At 44.2% G+C, this 12416-nt stretch overlaps 1 protein-coding gene across 1 annotated transcript in view; it reads right to left on the reverse strand.

The window, feature by feature from the left end:
- Positions 1 to 611: 611 nt before the first annotated feature.
- The window catches only part of PLA2G12A (phospholipase A2 group XIIA), a 132537-nt gene continuing 120732 nt past the window's right edge, over positions 612 to 12416 (reverse strand). Inside the window, exon 4 of the mRNA XM_086962093.1 lies at positions 612 to 3030. Within this exon, the coding sequence (XP_086818219.1) occupies positions 2912 to 3030 (119 nt within the window). The 3' untranslated portion in view covers positions 612 to 2911. The remainder of the gene's footprint in view (positions 3031 to 12416) is intronic.

The following is a 12416-nucleotide window of genomic DNA, read 5'->3' on the forward strand; positions in this document are numbered from 1 at the left end:
ATGATGCATTGAAGTGAGGTTTCGCAGACTACAGGAATAGCAAAATGGCTCAATGGGTTAAACATTCACTGCTGAAACCTACCAATAAGAATCCTGGAAATGCTAACTCAGCCTTCCATCCTTCCAAAGTCAGTAAATGAAGTACCTTCACATTACTTGATAGTATTACCTATTATTTAAAGTGCTTACTGGCTGTCAAAAGGCAGTGGAGAGTAGTACATAAGAAATAAGGATTACATTAAAGAACTATCAACTACCACCAAAACTGATGAGCTCTCATCTCTGAAGCTGTAAGGACAAAGCAGCACTCAAAAGGTAGGTAAAGCTGCTTAGTGGCCCTACAGCCGCCAAAATATTAGTCTGGATGTTTGGATGACTGATATAAAGCCCTCCTTTCTTCACTGACTCTCCTCTGTAAGCCTAAGAGGACTTCATCCTAAAGCAACAGAGCCAAATCTTCCAAGGCAACACATGGCAGGTGAATACAGTATTGCGGCCCACGACCTACTACTTGGGTCCCCGCTAGATCTGTTCCAAGGTTTTTACCTGAATTCACTCTTGAAAACATAAAGGCTACCAGAGAGGCTTAACGAAACAAACTAGCAGACCAGTGCTGAAACGACGTACTCACAGCACCTTTTATTGCTCATCAAGATGTATAATATTGTAGACTGAAATCAAGACTTAAAGAGCATCATCACACATAAAACACCACAACTTAGTAACAGGTAAAAGAACTTGGAAATAAAAACGAAAACATTTAGACATGTCTTAAAGCAAGACCCAAAAATGTGTCACTTTCTCTACATATCAAGTGGGAAGTACAGAGACCAGTAACTCTGCCACATACACAAAAATGTGTACCCTGATGGGAGAGGGTGTAGCTCCACGAGTCAACACTTAGGATTTTACAGGCCAATGTTCTGCACAAGGTGGGGCTTTGTCATTGGAACAAAGACACTTATGACTTAAAGGGCATTTTGGAAATCAAATTATGCCAGTACAAACATAAATAGAAAAACTCTGTCTGGACTGTTGTGGCTACTTCTCAGACTGCAGTAAAAGAGCGCATTGAAACTGCACAATACTAGTAATGGCAACTCAAATTTCAAAGAGTCAATCTCAAATGTCTCTCACTCAACTCAACATCTGTACCTTATACGAGTGCAGCTTTACTCTTGGTCTCCTGTAATAAACCCACTGGGGCAAATATGTGGGTATGGAATCAAAACCGGTCTCTGGTCTTATTTGAAATTATTTTTTTCTTGACTAGATCATCTAGTTGTCAAATCCCATACACTAGGTTTATAGTGAGGCCAAGATGTGGTGATGTATTTCATTAAAATGACAAGAGGCTGAACATGATCAGCTTATACCGTCGTTGGCATTAAACTTTGACTGTTGATTAAATCAACATTCTAGAATGGCACACTGGGTGAAAAACTGTGGTTTGTAATGCTACCCAGAGCAATTGCCAGTGGTTTAGACTATTTGCAAGCATCCCGACCATCACCTTCGGTGTGTTTGGCTGAAGATTGGCAACAAGTAAAACAAATGAATCCCAAGTGCTCAGAGTCAAGGCATTGTACATATTATAAACCGAGGTGCGCTCAATAACGCATTTTTCGCAGGTGATGGGGCTTCTTTTAAAGTAATACATCTGCTGCAAGGACAGAGGTGAGAGCCGCCAAGGTGCTGAAGTGGAAGAGAAACCCACACTTGCATAGTTTCTGCGAGCACCATGCTGAACAGAGGCAGCAGACCAGAAGAAACTGGAGTAGGAAAGATAGCATGGGTAGCACCAGAACTTGACTGAGGAGCAAGTAAAGTTCCAAGGTCCTTCACAAGCAGAGGAAATGGGGGGCTGAATACCATGCAGCAAGATAAAACATGTTGTGCTTGCTGTTAATGAAAAGGAGAAGTAGTAGTTTTTTTTAACACTTCTAAAAGAGGAACCCTTGCATTACCAGCTTTGCTATCTCTCAACTAGGTTAGCTGAAACAGATACAGTTAAAAAATGTATAGGATTGTAACCTTTGCCTATCAACACATTTTTAACATTTGAATGCCCGCAATGATGCTGCTTCAGAGAAAAGAAAATCTTTGAAACAAATGACTTTGAATCGAAGAGCAGGTATTCCTTATTGAGATTTTTTTATCTTTGAAAAATGCGGACACCATTCCGTGGAGGTTTACATGTGTAAAAACGTGGCTATACCCTAGTGAAAGCTTACAAATGCATGCCAGTGTTTTGTACTTTATTTTTCTAAGGAAATCATTTCTCGGAAGAAGGCAGTAAGGCTCAGGCGTGGTGCATAAACGATCACAGGAAAAGGTATATTTCCCCACAACTTTGCGCAGGGTGCTTTTTCTCCAACACCAGTATTTTGTTTGGTGTAGGGTTCTCTTATTGAATAGTAAAAAAAAACCCGGCTGTTCATTTTCCTAGTATGCAGTCACAGTATTTTGATTGCTGTATTATATTCAAGAGGAAGATTTACGGCATCTTATCAACTAACACGTGTTTAACTACAAACATATGGTAATCCACAACAGTATAAGCACTCGTTAGACTATAAAGTCCCCCCCCCCCTTTAAAATGGCCCTGTATTTATAAGCCGAGAACCATTTAGACAAAACAAATTATTAACATATGTTTCCTGACAATGAACCATTATTGATTTTATTTAAAATAGAGTATTTAAGTGAGTACTCCAATACAAAATAACTTAAAAAGTAGAGTGACTTAAGTGCCTAGACAAAATATATTAGTTTCTCTTTGAAATCGAATTCTATGATTGCAATACGCAGAAAAATACACTAAAAATCTGTAACAAACTGTTCTTCACAAAAGGCACGTTTTTGATTCATAAAACCCATAGTTCATTTGCATTGCCTTCCGTTTCTTTTCCTAGAGGTCAATTTTTTCTTCATATCGACACATGCATGCAGACCGTTGACTTTCCAGATAGGGTTTACATCCTAAATGTATAACAGCACTGAAGAGCAGAGCCACTGTCGATTCACAAGCTGAAAGACACAAAAATACAGCTCAGGTGAGTTTACGGTACAGTGCTTTCTCAAACAATCCCTGACCCGAGAACACATCCCTCGAAGGCGCACTACAATTTTTTTAAAACATTTGTGTTTTCAGAGATATTTTAATACATATTGTCACAGGGTATTGTAGATGGATTCAAGATTTATAAAGCGCTTTAGGCTTAGCAAGAGGTATGGAAAGAGCAAAACAGATACCAAAAAAATAAAACTGAGAAAGAATGAAGTACCATAATAGAAAATAGGATGTGGCTTAACGGCTAGCAGTCGACCTCGAAGCTGGAGAACCGAGTTTAAGTCTCGGCAGGGACGCTCAACACCCTGTGATTCTAGCCAAATCACTTAAACCCCCACATTCCTGCCAACAATGAATGTGTCCATCTGTAATGCAACTGGTGCTCATGTAAGGCGCTCTGATACCTTCTGGTCGAGTTTGCGCTACATAAAACAAAAAAACAAAAAAACAAAAAAAACTAGGGCAGAAGTGGGAGGCTGGAAATCACAATGTCCTTGAACAGAGAAAGTGCTTTCCACTACCAACGCCTTAGACTGGAAACAGCCAGCATTGCGAGAACACAGATTTTTATTGGGAACATATATATATTCATAAACTTTTAACTATATAGCTTTTTGGACAAGCAGTAAGAGTTCTGCAAAAACTTTTTGCCTCTGGTATCCAACATGGTGTTCTAAGAGGCATAGTGTGACAATTCAAATTTTGCAATTTTTGGAGATTTGTTGTCGGATTTCTATGCAGTCCCATACAAAAAGGGCTTGCCATACCCAAGATTTGCTCCAAAGCAATGGCCGCATGATGGTGCAGTGGAAACAAGCATGCACAGGATGGATGGAAAAAAATCAGACATAAAAGTGACATCTTTTTAACGTCAGAAATAGGGCATTCCATAGCCATACAGGAGCGATATGCCCCAGGCGTGGTACATTTAATGCCACCTGAATGTGTTAGGTTCAATTTGCCTTCAGGGGGTAAAGGATAGCCCTTAATTAGGTTATTATTAACTAGAAGAGCACCAGTTCGGGTGCTTCTGTTTTCAAATTAAGCTAATTGCCATACATCCATGAATAAATGGTCAGATCATGTTAGAGGCAACTTGTACTCCTAGATTTCAAGAAAAAAACTAGGTTTCGTCAGCATTCAATATGAAACAAAGCCACATATTTATGGCACATGTTTATGAAGGGGCTGAACGTTGGACCTGAACAGAAGTTGTGAGAATGTCAAACAACGCAGCACTTACAAAAAAAAACATGTTGGAGTCCAGAAAACAAAATTCTCAATGCAAGTAGTTGTGTTATTTCTTGACCGAAACAAAAAATGCAACTAATAGTTCTGGGTGGGGCGGATTATTTTTGGCTTTATCAATGCATGTTTTTTTGGTCATGGTTTTTACACACTTTATCATTAGAGAAGCTGCCCAGCCCTAATCAATCTGAAAAAATGCAAACTATGGCTAAAAGTAAAAATATGTTTTGGTCACAAAAAGCACACGCTGCCATAGTAGTCCCTGCCACCTAATGGAGCTGCTCTTCGTGGATTTGCTCCTTGTAAAAAGGCAGAATGTCGTCACTCACAGTGAAGTTAGCCAATTACTTAAGTGGGCTGACCACTGCCTATACTGTACGATGTAGTAGACAGAAGAAAAATGTGAAGGACATTATAACAGGCCTATGGCTGAAGAGTGCAAAAAGAACATGCGATGGACAGAATGTTGAACAATGTCAAACATTCACCCCAGCACAGCGATCTGGACCTAAATCCATACTTTTTTTGCTCCTCACGCCATTCCATTTTAAACCCAGCCATATGCCAATCAGTCTAGACCCTGTTCCCCACGGGAACAGTCCAGCCTGAACTGCCAGGCCAGGTTCTCCCTTGTCAGGAAAACAAGCACCCTAGGACCAGTTTCGGGGTTTGGCTGAATAGGGCTGGTGGAAAGCCCCTATAAGTGGAATCATAAGGTCTTGGCTAGCGTAAGACCCAACAAGAGCAGCAACTTATTTATCTTCCATGAGACAGCTTCAGCTTTATATGCAGGTGAGTTTTTGCGTCGTGCCAAAAAACATGGTCAGTGCATTTATGTAGAGCAATCAAGTGCATGGATGACTTTGTGTGCGAATGAATGTCTTTGTGTACTGGTATACGTGTATGAGTTTGTGTTTTTGTGTGCATATGTGTGTGTTTAACAACTAATATGTGTGTGTATATATATATATTTTTATATTTTCGAACCAACACTCCAACCACTTTCACCAAGGCTCGGCTGCGAAGAAGGAGAAACGGACCTCTTTACTTCAGGCAAGATGTTATTTATTAACCGTTCACATCCAAATCAGCATACGACAGATGACGCGTTTCGGGCTCGAGAGCCCTTGATCACATAAAGACTGGATTGGGTATAGCCATTTTAAATGCTATGCAACATCCCGCCCAAATCACATGGTCTGATCGACTTTGGTTAAGCTGGAAAACAGACTATTTAAAAGGTATATGACATTTCCTGTTTAACAAACGTTTGTGCATTATTACAACCGCCACACAATATGACATTAAAAATGCACTTAAAACAATTCGGATGTTAAAAACAGAAACAACCTGATAATAACAGCCCCGCAAATCCTATCTACAGTAAATAATCCTGCATCTTATTTATATGGAGTCACGTTTGCCTTCCGTTTATTATAACATGGGTTACGTGAAAGTCACAATTGACTAAATATTACCTATATATATATGTATATGCATATATATGTTTATGTATGTGTCTTTATCCGTGGGCCTGACTGTACATCTACTCATGTGAATACATATATATGAATGGGTGCTAAAATTGAGTGAGAGTACACATAGGTATGCATGTACTCATGTACGCATTCTTACAGTATGTGAAGTGTGTGGTCTTTATCTATCTGAAATTGCAACTTGTGTTGAAGGAACTACAGCTTTACATCTGCAGCTTATTTAAAATTGAATATGTAATATTTCTAATGCAGTTTCCCTTGCAGGCCATACGAGTTGCTTTGCACCAGATTACATCTATTTATACTTGTCTCTTGTGACCTGCAGGTTTCGAATGTTTTCTACTCTCATAATTTCCCAGATGTTCAGCATCTTCCCCTTTCTTCCTGAGCTGCACTTTCAAAGGCTGCTGCCTGTATGCCTCACTGAAGACGAGTGATAAAAAAGGGTGCGCTTTATTAAATACAATAAATTAATGTAGCACGGTGGTAGTAACGATCTGGAAGACAGAAGGGGACTCTGAAGCACACGCTGTTTGTAGCCAATGGCAGATTAATAAAGCAGGAGCAGCAGCTGAACCACACTTGAAGAATCTTGACATAATGCAGCATATTGGCTAAAGGCCTGGACTGGATGAAGGTATAACACTTTAAGATGTGGGTACACCTGATGGCCATGGAGGATGTGCCCAACTGCTACCCATGCTTCACCTGTTTGGTTTGAGTGAGGCTCGACAGGTGCTTCCCATGTTGTATGTTGTGCAAGAAAGAATGCTGCAAGAAGATCCTGTGCTTTACCCACTTTGGGAGGGAGGCTGTCTGAGCTGCTGTCTGTGTCACTTCTGTGCGAGAGAAACTTGCATTTTTTCTGGCTACGGTCTGATTATTTTGTGTGCCCTGGAGGCCTGTGTCAGTGTCATTGTTGTATGTGAGATGATTTCTCGGTTGCTGCTGTCTGTGGGGTTTTAACTGCATGGTTGTAACAGAGGTACTGTTGCCTCCTTTGGTTTACGCGTTTGAAATACAAAGTTATTCTGTAAGGGATACGCATTAAGTCAGATGTGTAAAAGAAAACACTCTGTGTGAGGGGGAGACAGTGGGTGGATTAGAGCACTGTAATAAGTGCGTGGAAGTAGTTGGCAACAGAGACCCTAAGAAAAAATATATATTTTCACGTATACTATTGGCAATGTGGTTATTTATTGTTCTAAATCTATATTGTCAATTAAAATGTAATACTGTGGAAGCCTATGCATTTCCTAATCAAAAAGGCAATGTATTTCTAACAAACATTAGCAAATCCAAGAAGTCTAGCATACAAGTGAAAATGCAAATCAGACCTCATGTTTTTAGGGCTCGCCTGCTGATGCGCTTCTGCGCATCGCTGGCGAAGCTCTAATGTGGCTTATCCAGTGTTTAACCACCACTGGCGATTCCACTGGCGATTTCTTGAAGTGCATGTGCTTTTTAGGTCATTGCGCAAGCGCAAGACCTAAAAAGCGCGTGCACAATGCCACCAGCCGCCTGCCTGCCTGCCTCGCATTACCACATCAAAGGCAGCCCAGCCTCCCTCCCACAGCTTCTCTAATTATTCACGGCCGGCCGGCCGGCCGTACTTTACATCACGCCTGTTAGACCATGAAGTTCCTTCCTGTGTGATTTTATAATAAACTGATCTGTAAACTTTGTTACATAAACAGCTACGCAAACCGTAGTTCCTTCAGCAGTACGTCGTTTAATGAAAATGCTGTTACTTCACATAACGAGTGCGGCTGAAATCCACGTGCACGGACACTAAAAATATTTGTATTACAAATAAATCGATCACAGTGAATAGTGAATCAAGGCTTCCAAAAAATATCAGCAACGCTTCTATACAGGAAGTGCTCAAGGCTCGCAGAAGGTTCCCAGGGGCACTATACGACCAATGAGGTGCACTTCCTGTCCCCGCACACAGTGTTGCTCAGTGCAGGCTGGTACATTGTTTTCGGGACACTATAATACAACCGAGGGGTCTGCTCCCGCTCCTCGCTGCACCGCAATAAAAGCTCTGTGTGATGGCTGCTCAGCCACGGGGGGAGGGCCTTTCTCTCCTATTCGAGCATACAGTTAGTAAAGTCGGGTAGCTTGTCAGCATCAAGAGAGACGTATTGGAAGACTTTGCTTGCCAGCATCTTCCTGGGCTATCATTAACTCTTGCCGGGAACCACTGATTTAAGCGTTTCTCTTTTCCTGACATGATGCTCACCATACAGTATCAGTATTTTGTTTTATACTGCGTGACATTTTAATCATCGGTGTGCTTCTTATTGGATTCTTCAGGATTGCAGGGTGCACTTATGTGGCTAATAGAGGTACCTTTACAACTCCAGAGGGACACCTAGTAACAACCTGTGATACTGCACCCTTTCCCTGCTTTGTGTATTTTCTATTTTTGCTTATGCTAGTACTGGGAGTCCGAGACTCCCTTGTGTCAGGCACAGTAGAACACCCCGTCCATATTACTTTAGTGCCAAGAGACTGCAACAGCAGAAGAAAAGGACATGCCTAAACGTGCAGCCCTAGAAAAGGGAGCATAAATGGAGAGCCTGTTTTGTTTTTGCTTGGCGGGAACCACTGCGGTAAGCGATTCTTTTCCCGACACAATCCTCATCAAACTATAAGAATTCCGTTTTCATAATGCGTGGCCCATGTGTGGCAGAAAGCAGATTAAAACGCTGAACTCCAGCCTCCAGTGAGCTAATGCACGGGTAAGTTACATTATTTCGCATTTGAGGAGGATCACAATTTATTTTTATACTCATCAGCATTCTTTTGATTGGATTCTTCAGGATTGCAGGGTGCAGTACCTTATGTGGCTAATACAGGTCTAGAGAAACACCTAGCAACAGCCTGTAGTACCACACCCTATCCCCGCTTTGTGGATTTTCTTTTATTGCTTTCGCTACGGCTTGAAGTCTGCCACTCCCTTGTGTCCAGCACACTAGAACGGTTAGAAAACTATACAACCACTCTTTTCAGAATTTTCCTTTTTTTGCTGTAGCATGCATTTTCTAAATGATCCCCCCACTGCAAAACATAAACAAGCTCCACCGAGACACCCACATACACAGCTCCACCGAGGCACCTACCACACAGCTCCACTGATGCACCCACCACACAGCTCCACCTATGCACCCACCACACAGCTCCACCGAGGCACCCCCACACAGCTCTACAGATGCACCCACCACAGAGCTCCACCTACACAGCTCCACCGATGCACACAGCTCCACCGATGCACCCAGCACACAGCTCCACCGATACACCAACCACACAGCTCCACCGATGCACCAACCACACAGCTCCACCGATGCACCCACCACACAGCTCCACCGATGCTCCAACTAAGCTCCACCAATGCACCCACCACACAGCTCCTCCAATGGCACCCACTAAGCTCCACCGATGCACTCACCACACAGCTCCACCGATGCACCCACCACACAGCTCCACCGATGCACCCACCACACAGCTCCATTGATGCACCCACCACACAGCTCCACACATGCAGCCACCACACAGCTCCACCGACACAGCTCCCCCGATGCACCCACCAATGCACCCACCACACAGCTCCAACGTTGCACCCACCACACAGCTCCACCTACACAGCTCCACCGATGCACCCACCACATAGCTCCACCGATGCACCCACCACACAGCTCCACCGATGCACCCACCACACAGCTCCACCGATGCACCCACCACACAGCTCCACCGATGCACCCACCACACAGCTCCATTGATGCACCCACCACAGCTCCACACATGCAGCCACCACACAGCTCCACCGACACTGCTCCCCCGATCCACCCACCACCACCAATGCACCCACCACACAGCTCCACCGATGCACCCACCACACAGCTCCACCTACACAGCTCCACCTACACAGCTCCACCGATGCACCCACCACACAGCTCCACCGATGCACCCACCTACACAGCTCCACCGATGCACCCACCTACACAGCTCCACCAAGGCACCCACCACACAGCTGAACCGATGCACCCACCACACAGCTCTACCGAGGCACCCACCACACAGCTCCACAGATGCTCCCACCACACAGCTCCACCGAGGCACCCACCACACAGCTCCACCAAACGACCCACCACACAGCTCCACCGATGCACCCACCACACAGCTCCACCGATGCACCCACCACACAGCTCCACCGATGCACCCACCACACAGCTCCACCGATGCAGCCACCACACAGCTCCACCGATGCAGCCACCACACAGCTCCACCGATGCACCCAGCTCCACTGATGCACCCACCACACAGCTCCACTGATGCACCCACCACACAGCTCCACAGATGCACCCACCACACAGCTCCACAGATGCACCCACCACACAGCTCCACAGATGCACCCACCACACAGCTCAAAAGATGCACCCACCACACAGCTCAAAAGATGCACCCACCACACAGCTCCACTGAGGCACCCACCACACAGCTCCATCGAGGCACCCACCACACAGCTCCACCGAGGCACCCACCACACAGCTCCACCGAGGCACCCACCACACAGCTCCATCGATGCAGCCACCACACAGCTCCACCGATGCACCCAGCTCCACCAATGCACCCACCACACAGCTCCACCGTTGCACCCAGCTCCACCAATGCACCCACCACACAGCTCCACCTACACAGCTCCACTGATGCACCCACCACACAGCTCCATTGATGCACCCACCACACAGCTACACTGATGCACCCACCACACAGCTACACTGATGCACCTACCACACAGCTACACTGATGCACCTACCACACAGCTCCACCGATGCACCCACCACACAGCTCCACCGATGCACCCACCACACAGCTCCACCGATGCACCCACCACACAGCTCCACCGATGCACCCACCACACAGCTCCACCGATGCACCCACCACACAGCTCCACCGATGCACCCACCACACAGCTCCACCGATGCACCCACCACACAGCTCCACCGATGCACCCACCACACAGCTCCACCAATGCACCCACCACACAGCTCCACTGATGCACCCACCACACAGCTCCACAGATGCACCCACCACACAGCTCCACAGATGCACCCACCACACAGCTCCACAGATGCACCCACCACACAGCTCCACAGATGCACCCACCACACAGCCCCACCGATGCACCCAGCTCCACCAATGCACCCACCACACAGCTCCACCGATGCACCCACCACACAGCTCCACCGATGCACCCAGCTCCACCAATGCACCCACCACACAGCGCAACCACAGCATCACTCAGCGCAACCACAGCATCACTCAGCGCAACCACAGCATCACTCAGCGCAACCACAGCATCACTCAGCGTAACCACAGCATCACTCAGCACAACCACAGCATCACTCAGCACAACCACAGCATCACTCAGCCCAACCACAGCATCACTCAGCCCAACCACAGCATCACTGGTTCAAATGTGTTCTTTCAATGTTTCAAGCTGTTTTCAAGCTTTCATGCTTTATTACAAATCACAAAAAGATGTTAATATTTCACTTCTGTTCTTGGATTTTCGTCACAATATAAAACACTGTACATAATCTTGACAAAAGTTATTTACAAAAGTTTAAGCTATTGCCATTACAAATTAAATAACTTATTTAAGTATTAATGATTTAAAAAAATTAAAAGCCATTGTTATTTGTAATATCAATACATCTAAGTCATGTAAATACAAAACATGTTGCATTACAAATGCTATAGGTGTTTGCGAAAGTTATAACTATTGGCATTGTAAATGACAAAGCTATTAATTTAGCTAGTTTAAAAAATAACATAAATAAAAAAAATGCATTTATAAGACCAATAGCTCAAACTTTCCTAATGCGAGCCCTATTGCATTTCCAATGCTTGTTTGTCCTTATTTTTTGCCGATGCAGACTGTACTAGCAAAACTACTATGTCCAAAAGGCGAGACCAGCTTGCTTTGTCAATGGTATAGATTGAGCAGTATCAGATCCATCAATTATGGCACGAAGGCTAACTCTGTGCTGTAATTGAAAGGTACCCGTGACGTGAGGTCAAATCTCCAGTGCAGTGGAAGTTTTCAATCGCGGTCTAAAGTTAATTTATTAACGTCTATCCCGCCTGTAGTTCTGGCTTATAACCACAGGATGGTGCCAGTCCCCCTAAAATGCTACACACTTTGTTTATCTTCATAGCCATCTATATTATTCAGAAAACTCTACAAAATATTTTGGTAACTCGAAACCATTTTAGGCTAAAATTGCTTGAAATTTACGGAGGAAAAATTATATATTAGCACATCTATGGATACTCAACCACACAAAAATGACAAGGAAAAAAACAGGGAAAAGAAGAAACAAACATGGACTTTTCATTAACATGTGGAACACGCAGGAGAACACCTGCTTTAGATGAATGATTTATTTACTGCAGAATATCCAAGTCGTTTATTAGGAATTGGATAATGTTGCAGAGCATAACAGATACCAGCCTTACCAATCGCTGTAGGCATGATATATGTGTAATATGAGTACGGTTTTGGTGGTTGCTACTAATTTTGGTTTTTT

This window comes from Lissotriton vulgaris, chromosome 3_1, assembly GCF_964263255.1.
Source record: "Lissotriton vulgaris chromosome 3_1, aLisVul1.2, whole genome shotgun sequence".
Taxonomy (NCBI): domain Eukaryota; kingdom Metazoa; phylum Chordata; class Amphibia; order Caudata; family Salamandridae; genus Lissotriton; species Lissotriton vulgaris.